General features: G+C 42.1%; 1 protein-coding gene across 6 annotated transcripts; it reads left to right on the top strand.

Annotated features, from left to right (window-relative positions):
• The first annotated feature begins 1,958 nt into the window (after window positions 1-1,958).
• Window positions 1,959-15,170, top strand: INIP (INTS3 and NABP interacting protein). 6 transcript variants are annotated; one of them, XM_072860620.1, is made up of 7 exons: window positions 1,959-2,049; window positions 2,670-2,778; window positions 3,258-3,344; window positions 10,284-10,386; window positions 12,904-12,994; window positions 14,776-14,897; window positions 14,999-15,170. In XM_072860620.1, exons 3-6 carry the CDS (start codon window positions 3,320-3,322, stop codon window positions 14,869-14,871), a joined length of 315 nt encoding a protein of 104 aa, XP_072716721.1. In that variant the 5' UTR covers window positions 1,959-2,049; window positions 2,670-2,778; window positions 3,258-3,319; the 3' UTR covers window positions 14,872-14,897; window positions 14,999-15,170. The 6 variants fall into 6 exon arrangements, with proteins under 6 accessions (XP_072716721.1, XP_072716716.1, XP_072716722.1 ...); XM_072860615.1 differs by having other exon boundaries at window positions 14,776-15,170; XM_072860621.1 differs by having other exon boundaries at window positions 2,670-2,834; window positions 14,776-15,170.
• Window positions 15,171-15,827: the final 657 nt, after the last annotated feature.

Below are 15,827 nucleotides of genomic sequence, written 5' to 3'. Positions count from 1 at the left end.
TGAGATTGTCAGATGTTTGCTGGTTGCTCGGGTGCTGGTTTGGGTTTTCATTAACATGCACAACACATGGAGACTGGTTTTACGAGGCAAACTATCTAGGTAACCAAATTCTAAATCTGGACATCACAAGTCTCTAGACGTAAGTTTGTTCAGCTTTACAGTTTTCACACTTAGTGAGGCTTTGAAAAGTAAGTATAAATGCATGGACAGACAGCATGTTTGGTTAGCAGAACATTCCCTATCTCACGGAATTTGTATGAATAATACTAATGCACAGTATTTTAAGTCAAATGAATCAATTGTTAATGATTTTACTTATAGGATTTTTATACATTCTTTACACTCTCAAAAATGTAATTTATTTCTGCATCATCCAGTATAGCTGGCTGCAGCAGATCTTAAAAAACTGTTAATTGCCTTCAACAATTATGTATATATTTGGTTGTCTAAGCTAACGGACTTGTGTGGCATTTAGCACTGTGTACACCCTGTGTATGTTCTTACCAATATAAATAATTCCATCATAACTAAAACAACAGTTATTTAATAAGCCCTTTTCCAGCTTTAAGCCTGGAGAGTGACGAGGTTATGGACTTCTAACACCTGATGGAAGAGGAAGCAGATGAAATGAAGTGCCCTGCAGTGTCCAGAAGGTTTGACTACCAGATCCAAGATCGTCCTTGACGTGTCATTTGCTCAGAAATGCCTGTTATGTACACCACCAAAATCTCAGTATTAAGAAGTTTAATATCCTGCAGTAAAAGCATATCCAACTAGAGACATCATGAACTAAGAATTGCTAAAAAAAAAAAAAGGAACTTATTTTCTGTACTTATCTTTAAATTTTGTTATAAAAAAAGGCCTTTATTTAATCAAAACTGTTTACTGCCTTAAAAAAACCCCTGCGTATAAAACTTAAATAGGCAATGTGACTGATTTCTTGGCTAGCCAGAGGTCAGTGTTGGCCCCATCTGTTTGCAGCCTGTGGTATTATTTATTTATTGCAGTTCTTAAGAACTGATTTTACTCATGTGTGATCAGAGGTACAGCTGTTAAGGGCCACAGTTCAAACCACTACTCAGCTCGGTTTGAGTCAAACTGCAGTATTTTAACGACAAGGACGTAAAATAAAAAGTCACAGATTGCTGTTTGAGACGAAGGCTTATCCTCCAGGACAGACTTGATCACTTACAAAAAGATACTCGTTTACAAAGCTGCTGCTTGACATTTCAAAAACAAACCATGCATTAGTAACATGAATGCACAACCCTTTCTGGAATTCATGCCAAATAATCATTCCTGCTGTGTTCAAACTCACTCTGTGGCTGTGATAAAAAATTAAGCAACCCTTCCCTTCTACTTTTATTTTTTTTCATCGAACTATGCTGATGCCTGAAATCTCCTTAGTGTGATGCCAGGGGGATCCTCACACTTGCTCCTGAACCCCTCCCATGCCCGGGCTGATGCCCCTTGCAGGAGCCGCGACGCAGAAACGCAGTTTAAAGCCTGGACTGAACACTTCCTGGGCCCTCACTCAGCCTCGCCAGATGGAAGCCCGTATCCTCTGGCTCTGGCCCCGACCCCTTCAGCCAGACTCCGCCCCGCACAGCCCAGCCCAGCATAGGGCACCGGCAGAGGAGGCCTGTGGAGACGCCTGCCCCACAGCGGGGCCTAGCCCGGCTGCCATGCCGGCCCCGCTCGCCGGCCCTGCCCGTTGCCTAGATACCGCCCGCTGGCCGCCCCAGAGCGAGGCGGGGGCGGGACCGCCCTCACCCCGCTTGAAGCGGACTGGCCACTCCGACCTGTCCGTCAAGCTACGCGCCGTGACGCCCTTCGCCGCCTCCCGGGAAGGAAATAGACGGCGCGGGTGGAGGGGCGCGTCGTCGCGCAGTCTTGCGTCATGAGCATGTGCCGCTAACTCATTGGCTGCGGCGGGGCTGGGCGGGGAGAGCCAAGTGGGGAGGGGGGGGGGGCGGGATGGCCGTGAGGCCGCCGGGCTGCGGCTAGGGGCGGCGGGGAGCCAGGGAAGGAGCAGGAGCCCGCGGGCAGGTGGGTGGCGGGAGGGCAGGGACCGGACTGGACTGGACTGGACCGGGCCGGGCCGGGCCGGGCCGTGCATCCCATCCGGGCCGGGGAGGGCGAGAGCTCGAGAGCTCGAGCGGAAGAGTCCGTCTGTTGTAGGCGGGGGGGAGAAGGTGAGCGGGAGAGTCCATTCCCGCGGGCGGGGGGCAGGCCGCGACGGGAGATCCCGCTCCCGCGGGCGGTGCGAGCGTGGCCCCCCGTCCTCCTCCCGCCGGGGGCTTCCCGCCTCCCGCCCCGGGGCAGCCCCGGCCGAGCGCCACCCCGCCGCGGGGCTGCCGGGCGGCGGCGGTGGTCTGCGGGCCCGCCGGCAGGTGAGGCCCCGCGGACCTTGGCGGGCCGCAGCGGGGGCGGCGGTGCCCGGCCTCCCCGGGCGCTTCTCCCCGGCCCGCGGCCGCGGCGCCGGTCAGACGGTTCCTCTTGGAGGAGCGCGTTGTGACCGGCGTCGCTGCTCTTACTGAATGCTGCTGTTGAATTAACGGCGTCGTTGCACTCGCGTTGCTGCTCAGGGACCCGCAGTTCCGGGGCGCAGCTGTTTCCTGGTCTCCCGTTGAAATCTGACTGAGGCTCCTGATTCACGTTTCCCGCAGGATTCCGTGCTCCCATCCCTCCCCTCCACCCGGCTGAGCTGGAGCCCTTCGCCACTGCATTTCACGGTCCGGCACCTTAATGGAATCAAGAAGTTGATGGTGGCCCGAGGTGACGTATGGCTGAGGAGCGGGCATCCCTTTTTGTTTGCCACAGCTGTGAGGATGGTAACCTTCAGCAGGCCTTGTAGCTGGGATTTAAATTTTCTTTCCTCAAATAATCAGTTTTCTTGAGTTAGAGCCTGAACTTGAGATCTTTCAGGGCTCTAGCATTTAAGGAGCCTTAAGCGCAGTCCAACACACTTTGTCAGGAAGAAGTTCTGTTAGGAAGAAGTGTTTATGACTCCAGAATGACTCTAAAGGTTGTCTTTAGGTTACTAAAATATGAAAAAGAATTGATCACAACTGTTGATGTTTCAAGCTAAAAGTTTCAGTCAGAACAATATAAATAGTATTACCTATTTTAAGCAATACACGTGGTGTATTTGGCTTATGCTTTGTAACAGTTGCCATGTTTATGAAATCTATAGCAGAATGAAATCCAAGCTTTTCTTTTAAAGGAATTTATCTTATATTTTGCCTGTTTTGCAGATATTTGTGGGGTTAAAAGATTTGAACTGCAGCTGAATAAAACTAGGGCTGAAAATTGAAGGATGGCAGCAAATCCTTCAGGACAAGGTAGGTTTTAATCTAAGTATTCACGGGGAAAGACTATGTGCAAAATGTCAATGAAGTCACCAAAACCGTAAGTTTTATTTTCTAGAAAGAGCAAAAAGAAGAGAGGCACGAAGGTGGGGCTGAAAGTAGCAGAATATGAGCAAGTGTTCTGGGAGAAAACACACACATTAAATGGTCGAAAAAGAGCGCTGATGGCTGGGAAGCTTTGCGTTACTGTGCATTCCTTCATGCTCAGGTTGTAAAGTACCTGTCGTGCCTGTGGTGCTGTGGTTATTTATTGAAGCATATTTCAGACACTTACAACGCTTAGCATTGAACATAACTTGCAGCTCTTGCCCTCAGCGTCAGGGAACTGCCAGAAGTCTAATATATTCCATCTCGTGATGGGAGCAGCAAGGCTCAGGCAGTAATAGCTGTCAAAGATAGATAGCAAGTGGCCAGTCCTAGGACAAAAAGCCAAATAAAATCATAATGCTAACTCCGATGAAATGTTTCTTCACATGATGATGCATCTGAATTGCATCCATAAAATCGTCCAAGACGTGGAAACGGTCCATCTATCCAGCCGAGGCGTGGGCATTAGAGGGAGCTGAGGGGAGGGGGGAGGGGGGTGTCACACGGTAAATTGAAGGAGGGTCTTAAATCGCCCTCTAGAGGTGTTTTCTGGAAATCTTAGTGGAACTCTGAGGCTTGTCTCTTCTACGGAAGAGCTGAGGAGAAAGAAGCTTCTCAGGTATGGCTCTTCACTTACTAGTTAGGAGAAATTAATTCAGAATTCACTTTCGCAGCAACCTGAGATTTCTTCCTGCACAGTTGTGCGGGCGTGTCCTTACCCGCGAAAGCAGTCCCACGAAGCTGGGTGTAATTAATTCTGAAGTGCTGATACTTTGAAGGGGGACTAGATCACATGTGTGGTTTCCTCCCCTCCCCCCCCCCCCCATGGCCCTTTGCTTTCAAAACAAATACAGAAGAAATGTGTTGGTCCAAAAGACAGATTTGACTTGCTACTTGACGAAAAGAAGGTATTTTTTGTAATGCTCGTTGAGCTTTTGTAAAGTGTTGAGAGAGGAGTACTACAGATCGCAGATAGTTGTCTATTTGCAAATTTTAACTCTGAGAAGTTTTTGGTATGCAATGGTAAATCTTGCTTTATTCTGTGAATACCAAGTCAGCATCATTGCAAGGAATAGAATGTTGTCATAGAGAGTTAAAAGCTACTTTTCTTAAGTATGTGAATTTACTGAGAAGTAGGATGGGATTTTAGTGCCAGAATGCCTTTGCTTCCCTCCACATTCCAGAGGCTTATAACTTAACAGAGCCTTGGAATGTGCTTTTATACTTTGGGATACCCTTTAAAGACTCACTAAAGGAACTGTTTAATTATCATACAAAAATTATTTGCACTAAACAGGCAAGAAACACTATCAAGTTTAATCACAGTAATGAGCCTATAAATAATACACCTAGGAAAATTAGAAAGGAACAGGTAAACATGAGCAACAGTTCCAGGTCTCTCTATCTTTCTCTTGGCCAGATGCAGTCTAGTAGTGAAAATGATTGAGACAAATACTGCATTTTCAGGTTGCACATGTATTGGTACTGTTCAGGGAATTAATTCTCTCATTTTCCTTGTCTTAAAAAAAAAAGAATAGGGATTTACTGAAAAGGTTATGAATGGTAGCAGTTACTCAGAACTGTAAGGATAAATTAAACATTAGTCTTCTACACAGACAGACTGTTTGTAATTTTTGTACTGAGTTGTTTCTTTCCCGTTGATCAGTACCGGGTATTTTCCTAGGAGTTAATTGGGTTTTCTGTTAATTGCAGACTTGGACTACAAAGGTTAAGACTTTATGGACTGGACTTTCTTTAATTAATTGAACTCTTAGGGAAAGCAGTCTTTTGGTTAGAATTTCAAAGTTGAGTACCTGCATATGAGTGCAGCAGAACCAAACAGGACTGAACAAAGCTTTACTTCAGGCCGTTAGTACCACATGGAACTGATTGCACTGATTGCATGAGACTGATTACAGCATTTTAAAAAAAATGGAAAAGCTTTTAACATGCTGTGTGTGTATTGTCCACAAGATGAACTCATAGACCAGAGTGGTACATTTTGGGGGTGGGGGGAGGGCGGAATCAGCTTCTAAATTACAGAAATTACTTTCAGGTGCTTGGTAATACACTGCTTCTGCAGCAATGCTTCACAGTACTTACACAACATGCATTAATAAGGCTGCTCTGGTAATGCTTGTGCATAGCAAGGTCAGAGCATACCTTGCGTGTTACTAAATTAAAGACTCCATGTGTGAGTTCTCCTAGGAGAAGCCCTCTGAGATGACAGAAATGTGACTGCTCAGGAAGGAACTCTCCTTTAGGCCCCCACAGGTGGAAGAAATACAGGTCCTGCTTCAGGCAGGGCTGAACTTTTCAGAAAAGAATTCTGATATGTTGGAAGAACCAAGCTCTTGAAATACGTACTGAATTCTACATACTGCTTCAGGTTGTAGCAATTCTACAAGGTCTCTTTCTGTCCTGGTGGTCTCTTTCTGTCCTTTTGGCCTAAAGGTATGTGAGCACATTAATGTAACACAGTCTGGGCAGCTAGATTTATCATTCTGTTCACTGAGTCTGCGTTAAAAAGGATTGTGCTGTTCTGCATTGAATTATGTCATTATCTACAGACTTTGCTGCTCTGCATTGGAGTCTGATCTGTGTGCAAGCATAGTACTTGAGGGCTGTAGCATATCTCTATCCTGGAGAGCTTTGCAGTCATAAAGCAGTTAATGACTTACACTCAGCTGTGCATGTAGCTGTTTTCTGGAGGGACAGACAAAATATTAATATGTGTTTTGGTAATTCCAGTTAATTTACCGAATTACTAATATGCCTTTTGTTTCATTGTCACACAGCGTATATGAAAGCATATCTGAATGTAAATTGTTACTGAAAAGTATTGATGTGCAGCACAGGCTATTAGATGATGTTTTGTGATGCCAGTAGTCATAAGCAGAAGAGGAAATCAAAATACAGTTACTCCATCCTTTTTCTCAAGCACTGTGTGTTTAATAAGGTCTTAGGTTCTGCTGTTTAAGAGGTTGTTGCCTCACTTTATGAAGGCTACCATTTATGACAGCATGCACTTCATAAAGAAATTGCTGTGACATGCTTTCTGAATGGAGCAGACAGAACAGTCTGCAGTGACAGTGCTTTTTAATGTACGGACCTTAGAGTAGACGTCCAGCTTTGAAACCATTTTTCCAAGTAGAATTGTATCTTGAGCACAAAGTGTCAGAGGACTCTTTTGTTCCATTACATACCTATGGACAAATAGTAAATTATGCATATTAGAAAAAACTTATACATACTGTGAATTTGAAGCAACCAACAGATCAGGGAAAAGATACAAGATGAAAAGCAAGAACTTGAACATAGATAAAGGTAATACTGTTTCTTGCCATGCAGTTAGCTAGTAGAACTAACTGACATACATAGCAGTGAGGTAGGACGGTAGCATTAGGTGTCAGGATTAGGTTAAAGAACGAAGCTTGCTGTGAGCTCTTAAAGCTACTAGTATCACTCGGTAAGGCTTCAGCTTCCTCTAATTTTCTGCCTTTCACATGCAAAACATTGGTGCAAGTAAACTTTTAGCTCCTACACAGAGCACATAATACAATGCTTGATGTCAGAAATAGAGGTGTCAGAAAGAATAGGTTTAAATTTTAAATGTCCTGAATCTGCTGCCTTAGAGAGTAATCTGAGGATCCAGGTGCTTGGTTTGACACCTGGACATTGCTATTAATCTGTTTAGCTGCCTTGAAAGGGTCATTTTGTGTCAGGACTCTTGTGTCTGCAAAGCAGAGAATATTAATGAACTGCAGTATTAATGAACTGTTCAAACTCAAAATAGTAGTGCAACTCAGCCCAGTTAAGGGAAGTCTAAACTTAAAGCTTTATCAAGAAGTTGCTGGGTTTGAAAATCTACACTTCCTTTCAGAGATGAGAATCCAGTCTATGCTAAGGATGGCTTTTTTTGCATGTCTGCATTTTTAGTGCTAGAAAGCAGAACAGACGTATCAAATTTTCAGATGAAAAACTACTTTCTTTATAATTGAAGCAGGAAACTTCTGTAGCTGTTTCAAGTTGGTCTTTATGGAAGCACTTTGGGGCCCCAAGCAGGGAAGAATCTAAATGGAAGTCTCTTATGTATTGCCAGATATGATGAATTATTTTGTAAGGATGACAGATTTTCTCTCTAAAATGGGTTTCTTATGTCCCGCCCCCTCCATTGTTAACTTTTAAATGAACAGGTTTTACTTTGCATTTTAAAAAAGTTTAAAATACCTGTAGGAACTTCACATTTGCTCAGCTGAGGAACACTAACATGTACGTGTTGGATGTCCTCCTCCATTTTCTCAAGTAGGCTTTTTTCTACTTACCATTAACAAATTCTCTTAAACAAATGACTTTTGTAGTACAGCAGGTTGCTGATGGGTGCTGTCTGAATTCTAGAGCAAAATACTACTTTTTTAAAAAAAAAACCTTTCTTAGTAGAGGGATAAGAAAAGGAAGAAAAAATATTTGGGTTTCTTCTGAATCCCTCTAGAGTTTCTGCTGTAAGATTCCATAGCAAGACTCATACTAAAATAGAAGACACTAATCTTGCACAGTTTCTGATCACAGTTTAAAAACAGCATTTAAAATTTATTCTTACATATGTCTCAAGCCTTTCTGAATCGTACCATCTGCTTCATGATAAATGTAGGCATATTTAGTCTTTTATTTTTTAGCTGACAGCAACTTATATTAAAAGTGCTATCCTTTTTCTTGCATCAATCACCATATGATCTAAATTCCAAGCATGCATTTAGATTTATGCAGTTCAGGATAAACAAGCACTAGCAGAAGGCTGCTGAGTAATATGTCAAGTATTAAGATTTTTGGCTGAAAACTGTGTAGAATAAACATACAGACATGATCACTTTAGGTCAGACCCTCTTAGAAGTACTTCAGTCATCCTATTACAACATTGTCTCCAGAATTTACAATAAAGTCAAGTCTGGGCTAGCTGCAACTCGAAGTGTTGAATCTTAGCTTGTTAGCAGGATCTCTCAGCCTTTGTATCTCTTAGAGCACTCATTCAGCTGTGTTTTAATGTTTCAAACTCATTGCAAGTGCCAGGGCATTCAAAAAAGGATAGTGTACAGTACCTAAAGAGCAGAGAAACATCGACGACCTGAATCAATACACTTAGAAAACAGAGTTTAAGTGGAACTAATGCCATGTGGGAAGGAGAGATTAACAGATGGGAAAATAGCAATTAATTAAGTTTAATTAAAAATTCTGTTAACAAATGTAAAGATGGTTATGGGTGATCTTGCATAAAACCACAGTGAAATGTAGTCAAACGACTCTGCTCCTTTCGAGGACTCTGAGGCTCAGGCATACATGTGTTAGCCATAGCAAAAGAAGGTGGTGAAGGTTTGATAGCCAGGCAATATGGATGCAAATTATTATTTAGAGTTGAAGGTTTCTACCTGATAATTGTCTCCTTCATTGAGCTGTGCCGATGAAAGGAATATTGGATTATGTAATTGAGCAGCAACAGAAGATCTCTCAAAGGGAATGAACTTTGAGTGCAGCTACTGAAAATAAATTTGAAATAATTTTACCTTGACATGCTAATACTCCCCTTAGGAGTTACCATGTCTGGCCTTCCTAACAGCTTGTGAGCTACCATTTTGTAGTGGTGTTACTAAAACAGCACTCGGGACGGGGGCAGGGGCACAACACACAGCAGTTTCCAATGGGAATGACTTTGACTTTTTGTGTGGAGGAAATAAAGGAGATAACTTGACTTTTACATCTTTTTTTTTTTTAATGACAGTGTAGTGGCTTGATATTTATCGAATAGCAGCAAATTGGAGATAAGACAAAGTGTATATTTTTGATGTGAGAAGTGTCCCTAGTGTCACAGAGGTCTGTAAGAGTCAGCTCTGTAGCTGTTGTCCTCAACTGTGCAGTCTGGGTGTACAGGGCAACAGCAGGGACTTGTCTGTCTGATTTGGTGGCTGCAGTAAGAACCTTTACCATATGAGGGTCCTGTGTAAGTGCAGCAGTTTTGCCTCATTTTCGTTTAGAAGGCAACTTTGAAAATACACAAACAGCAGAATTCCCTCGGTCATTCTACTTCCTGACCCCTTCTATAGTATACAAGGTCCCTTTGGGAGAATGATGTACAGAGCAAATAAAGGCCACGTTCTCGTATTGCATCCAGTTTAATTTTGCTTCTTTGTTCTAGCATTACTGGTTGTACTCCACTGTGGTCATACTCAGAATAAGGGTAGTGTGTATACGTAAGGACATCAGTATATTAAAACTAAAACCTTTCTGCATAGATTGAATAAAAGGTTGTAATTTTTTGTATAAGTACATGTGAAAGCTTAGTGGTTGTCTCATTCTTACCTGTTACATATGTAAAACTTGTATTATAGTTTGAGTTCACTGGCATGAGAAATTAGGCCCTGTGAGTATATTACTCCATTATTGTCGTTGAGTCGTATGTTCAGTAACTGCATTTTAAATCTAGAACCTGGTAAGTGTCCTTTTTTTTTTTGAAAGGCAAGTATTTGATCATGTACCTTGTTTATAGCTCCAGAGCTGGATTGGGAAGGGGTAGTATCTAACTTGAGATAGAAACCTGTATTTTAAAATGTATTAATATGTATGATAGCTTAAGGAAGCTATTTCATGTTGTAAAATGAGAAAAGGAAAAATGAAACCTATTTATTAATAGCCTTTCAGATGGGTGCAAAGCTTTGAAGATTAGTGTATTCATCATAATGTCATATTGTACAGAGACTTTTAATTCCACAAGGTTAGAGTTGGGCCACAAAAATCAAGTAAATCTCTCTAATATTTTTCTGTCATTCCCACCAGGTTTCCAGAATAAAAATAGGGTTGCAATCCTGGCAGAACTAGACAAGGAGAAGAGAAAGTTACTTATGCAAAACCAGTCTTCCACAAATCACCCTGGAGCCAGGTATTTTATGTTCTTAGACCTGTTTGGACATCACTGATTACATCAAAGGGAAAAAAAAGCCAGCAAGTGAGCTGTAAACTTACATAAACACTTACCAGAAGTGTTTTCTGACCATCCTCAATAACCAGTCAGAGAGACCTTGCACTTTAAGAACATAGTATTATTTAAAATTGTTTACAGACCCTGAATTTTGGCTTACATAATTTCCATTTGAGAAGGGGAGAAGCAGATATGCTTACTCAACTGTAATAAAGTCAACCTTAAAGAAGAATCAGGTAGCAGGCACTGAGAAGGCATTTAATTATTAAGCTAAAATGCCCTAAGGAATGGAAGCAGCAGACCATTAGGTTCACGGTACTGTGTTTTAGAGAAGAACAGTTAGGGCAAGGAGTGAGTTATTCTTGAAACTCCCTCTGTGCAAGATAAAGCCAGTTTATGTTACTGCAGATCTTCTTGTAAAGACACTGTGTTGTAAGGATGATTCTGCACCATAAGGTGTAATAATCCAATCTGAGTTTGGGAGCTGTCATGGGAATTTCTCCCATTTAAGACAAAAAGATGAGATTTTTGTCACAAATCAGTAACTAGAAAATCACATGCTGGTTTACGTGGAGAAATTGAGATAGGTGAACTTTTGGGTTAGTATGAAATGAGTGCAGTGCCATATTCTAGACACAGTGTGTTACATGCAGTATCTGTACAAGAGTCAAATACTCTGAATACAGTCTAAGGGCTGCCTGTGTCTTTTTTCAAGGAGATTCTAGGTCACCTTTAATTCCTTCATACTGTTAAAAAGCATGCAGAGTATTTGAAATCGCCTGAGTTAGATCTGAGTGACTCTGCATACAGTTATTATTCAAGCAAAATTATTGATTAGAGAAGAAAATAGAAATACCGTACTGTTATGTACAACACCTGACTCCTGGCTACAGTGTTGCCATACTTCATTGCAAGTCTGGCAGAGTTTCAGCGAGTGCTTATTTGCTTTCTTTTTTCTTTAAGGAAAAAACCCACTATATGCTAGTGAGCAGAATTAGAATTTACTAATTTTGAAGGTGGGGTTGGGGGGAACCTACAAAGCAGCAGTCAAACCTTCTGCTTTGGTATCGTGGGCTGATGTGTGATTTTTGGGAAGCTGACAGTTCTGTGGCAAGGATGTTGTGCCAACAGTTTTAGACCACAGAGTTGTCAGAAATGAGACCACAGAAATTCTGCAAACTTGACAGAAAAAAGCTTGATATACCTAAAGCACAATAGTGGCATGCCCAGCGTAAGGGTGAATGAGTTAATTGATTTCTGGCCTTGGCATATGGGAGTCCTTTATCCAGGAACAGAAGACCTCTCTTGAAAATTGTCAGCTTATGATGAAGCCTTAAGATTATCTACAGAAATCATACTGAAAAGTTAGAGGGTACAGAATTAAATGCAAAATAAATACTTTCAAAATAACTGAAAATATTATGTTTTAAATAAACTGAGTAGTACTTTTCTCCAGCAGTGAAGCTTATCTTAATATTTGTCATAAAATCTGCTCAGAGGATTGTTACTTAGCTTCTGTTACGCATTTAGGCGTAGATTTGGCTAAAGGTCTTTTCATGAATGTGGCCGCTTTTGAAAAACTGATTTACTAAATCAGCTGTTGACATTGAAGCTGCTGGGAAAGGCCAGTGGATGAGTTTGCTTGGATCCCTTGTTGTCCTTCATACTTTTGTCTCTGACTGAGGAGAGCTGGGCTTTCAGCACCAGTCTTCAGAGCCCATTTCAGAGGTAGTTGTGAATTGCTTTGCAATACAGCTCCAATGGCAGTCCTCACTGATTTCTATCTGGAGCATGGCTGATCATGTTACTTATATAGAGTTGGGGGAAAAAAGTCTGCTTTTTATTTCTTCTTTTTTGGTTAACAAGGTGGACAAGTCTTAAGAGATAAAAACCAAGAAAACCTATTTAGAAATTTTAATTTGAAACCTAATGTATGCTGCACTTAGATAAGCAAAATCAATTTTATGTACTCTAAGATATCATCCTTTACCATGAGCAGTGATCTGCTGCCCACCTGCTGAAGAACTGGTCTTATACTGGAGACTGCAGAGCTCTTGTTAGTGCTTCTATTTATCACAGTTGTTTAGGACAGTCACTGAGTGACTGAGTAATGGTGAAAACACAAAGCTGCTGTTGTAAAAATTGCTGACACTGTCTAATGTTGCATCCCAGTGGTTCCACTAACTTCAGTGGGACTCCACCCATGAGCAAAATCCACAACAGGCTTCAGAACTGTGAGTGTTCTGGGTTTAGTTTGTCATCAGTTGTTTATGCTAGGTCAAATGATACAGCTGTGTTCACTCCATTTTCCTTTTCTCTCTTATGTTAGCAAATAGTAATTCCAAACAATAGTTAACAATTGTCAACCCATGAATCAAATAAATCGTGAGCTGTGAAAGTCGTGGAATCTATGGCTAGAATGGCAAGGACACATTTTTTTCTGTGGTATGTATCATACTGTCTTGTTCTTTTTTGCAGCATTGCACTTGCAAGATCACCGCTGAACAAGGATTTCCGTGATCATGCTGAGCAACAGCACATTGCAGCACAGCAGAAGGCTGCACTGCAGGTAAGCGGATACAGTCAAGGTAGAGTTTAGCTTGTCTCCATTTTAGATATGCATCCCTTCAGAGAGCAGTCCTGCACCTAGGGAGAATGAAAAGCCCCTTTTAGAGGTTAGGTTTCATACCTTTCATATTTGTCACAAGTGAAGTTTCTTCTGTTGTGATGAAAGCTTAAATCCATCAGCTCATTCTCCCTTGATATGGTTGTAAGCATGTAGCCTACAGTATCATCATAGCTCTTTCGTAAATCTCAGTCAAGAGTCAGTTACATCATACTTCTGAATGTCTCATGAAGTGTAGGGAGAACTAGCCACAGGGCTTTCCTTGGTTGAATCTGAGTAGATGCCAAGTAAATAAACGAGTGACAGGGGTGAAAGATTTGGAGAACTTACCTGTACATTTACAGGCTTCTATTTGCTGCTATTTTGCTCATGTCAGGTGAGGCTGATTTTGGTGTTGAAATTGGAAATTGAGCAGGAAGGCCAGTACATGGTCACCTGCCTTCCTGGCATTCCAGACAGCATGATTTGGCAGAGGGCACAGGAATAGCAAAAACGTTGAGATGCAAGCTAGCAACCCTGTTCACATATCCTATGCCTTGCTCTGTTTCTATTACCCAGTAAAGGCCTCAGATTGCTTCTCCTAAAATGAATGGGAGCAGAAGTGAGCTCTGGCTGCTGTCCTGTGTTGATCACAGAACATCGTAGGCTGGAAAGATCCTGTGGAGGTTTCTAGTCCAGTGCCCTGCTTAAAGAATGACTAACAGCAATGCTATATCACATTGTTCGGGGCATGGTCCAGTCAAGTTTTGAAGCTCTCCAGGGGTGGACTTCTCACAGCCTTTCTTGGCTCCGAGTCTGGCTCTGTCTTCTCTATATCCTGTCCCTTGGTATCTGAAAACAGCATAAGATCTCCCCTCAGCTTTTTCTTCTTACAAGAAGCTCAGTCCCCTTGCCATTCCTTTGAATGTTGAGAGCTCCAGCCCATAGCTATCTCTTTGGGTCTCTGTTGGACTCCCTCCAGTTTGTATCTCCAACTGAACACAGTATCGCAAATGCAGCCTCACGGGTAGCTTCCCTTGGCCTGCTGGCTGTGCTGTTGCTGATGCAGCCCACCGTGCTGGTAGCCTTTATCACTGCAAGGGCACACTGCTGGCTCAGGCCAAATTTTACATCCACTAGGGCTTTTTCCCTAGTGGTGGAAGGAAGGAATATGCAGGCCATCTAGCTTACTGGAGTCCAGTCTTTGAACTGGGAAGGGCTATGTACAGTTTTACAAAGGTTGTCCAGAGCCATAAGCAGCAGCTCCCCTCCTCAGGTGAACAAGCACATACACATCACTTGAGCAGAAGGCTGGTGTCCCATGTTGTACAGGAGTGTGTCTGGTCACATGTCGTTTGTACATGCAGCCTCAGGTTGTGTGGCACTACTGATGCACACTTGTGGTAGTCATGTGGCAGCTGTCACGTACCAAGACCTGCAAGTTGGTTATAGATGGGAGTGGAAACATGGGGTCTAGGCAAAGGAGAGCGGTCAGGAGCTCATTACCACTCTCCCTACCTCCATGGGATTTGCTGAAAAAGGAGCAGCAGGGAATGGCCAAGTTAATTCCCTTGATGCGCCATGTTCAGATGTGGCTGATCTAAAATGCTGTTTTTGAATTTGACTATCAGAGTTGAGGAGCAGACTGGGAGAAATAAATAATTAATGCTGCAGAAGCTCTAAAGTCTTGAATTATATCTGTCCTGTGGGGAGTTATGCTTTAACAAATGGTTTTCTCTTTCCAGCATGCACATGCACATTCCTCAGGATACTTCATAACTCAAGACTCTGCATTTGGAAATCTTATTCTTCCTGTCTTACCTCGACTTGAGGCAGAATGAGGAATGTTGTTTCTCAGAACTGCAAGGTCTGATTTTCGTCCATAGCAGGAACTGTCTGACCTTTTAATTTCTTTACTTATCTTAAAACTGATTTTTTTTTTCCTGGATTTTTGTGGTTGCCTTTCAGGAGTGTGAGCTCTAACGATGAAAAAGCAATGTTGTTGCACAGCGATTTTTATCCTGTATTTCTGTTCCTCTGTCAGGTCAAAGTCAGACGTAAGACTTCCTTGGTGTGTGAAGTGCATAGCACTTGCTCTTCCCTGTTTCTGTGCTTCCTTTTAATAAATGTCCAAACCAGAGTCATCAAGAGATGCACACTCTGTCAGCATTTGTGTTTCTTATTATTTTGTACAGGTATTATATTTGACTTTAATGAAAGACAAAAGTTACTTTTGTCCATCAAAACAGACACGAATTTATCAAATGCATCAGTCTTTTTTTCTTTTTTCTTCCCCCCCCCCCGTATGCAGGAACATTGCTAGTGCACTGTTTGCTGTTGTAGTTATCATCTGGTCTCAAGTCCTTAGATATAGTGTGCCTGCCTCTTACTTTGTTTTGTGAAATATGAAAATTAATTAAAGCAGGGGAAAAGCAATTGTTTCAAACAGTCTTTTAACATACAAAATACAAAAAGTCTTTTAACTTCTCTGGACATTTCAGATGGAAAGTGTTGTCTGGAAGGACAGTTCAGTTTAAAAGGTCATATTTTTCTAGTCATACCTTTTTCAATACTTAGTGTGTTTCATTTTGTTTGCTTTTTTCCTTCCTGGTTTTATCTGTGGTAACCAATTCCAGCTCCATGCTGAAAGGAAATCTGTTGATCTTAAGGTAAATGATTTTGGAATTGTGATCATGCTACCAGGATAAAGTAACTTACAGTGAAAAGTAGTCCTCACATAGACATTCTTGTATCTCCGCAGCTTTACTAATACAATTATACTAGTACATTGATTGCT

The sequence above is a fragment of the Ciconia boyciana genome, chromosome 4 (assembly GCF_034638445.1).
Source record: "Ciconia boyciana chromosome 4, ASM3463844v1, whole genome shotgun sequence".
Classification (NCBI taxonomy): domain Eukaryota; kingdom Metazoa; phylum Chordata; class Aves; order Ciconiiformes; family Ciconiidae; genus Ciconia; species Ciconia boyciana.
Note: the sequence above shows the minus strand (reverse complement) of the source record. Positions and strands in the feature narration are given on the sequence as shown.

Coding starts and splice junctions, on each gene's coding strand:
- INIP (XM_072860620.1), top strand. CDS start 3,320: ATGGCAGCAAATCCTTCAGGACAAG. Junction 10,387..12,903: donor ACAAATCACCCTGGAGCCAG/GTATTTTATGTT, acceptor TCTTTTTTGCAG/CATTGCACTTGCAAGATCAC. Junction 12,995..14,775: donor AGCAGAAGGCTGCACTGCAG/GTAAGCGGATAC, acceptor TTCTCTTTCCAG/CATGCACATGCACATTCCTC.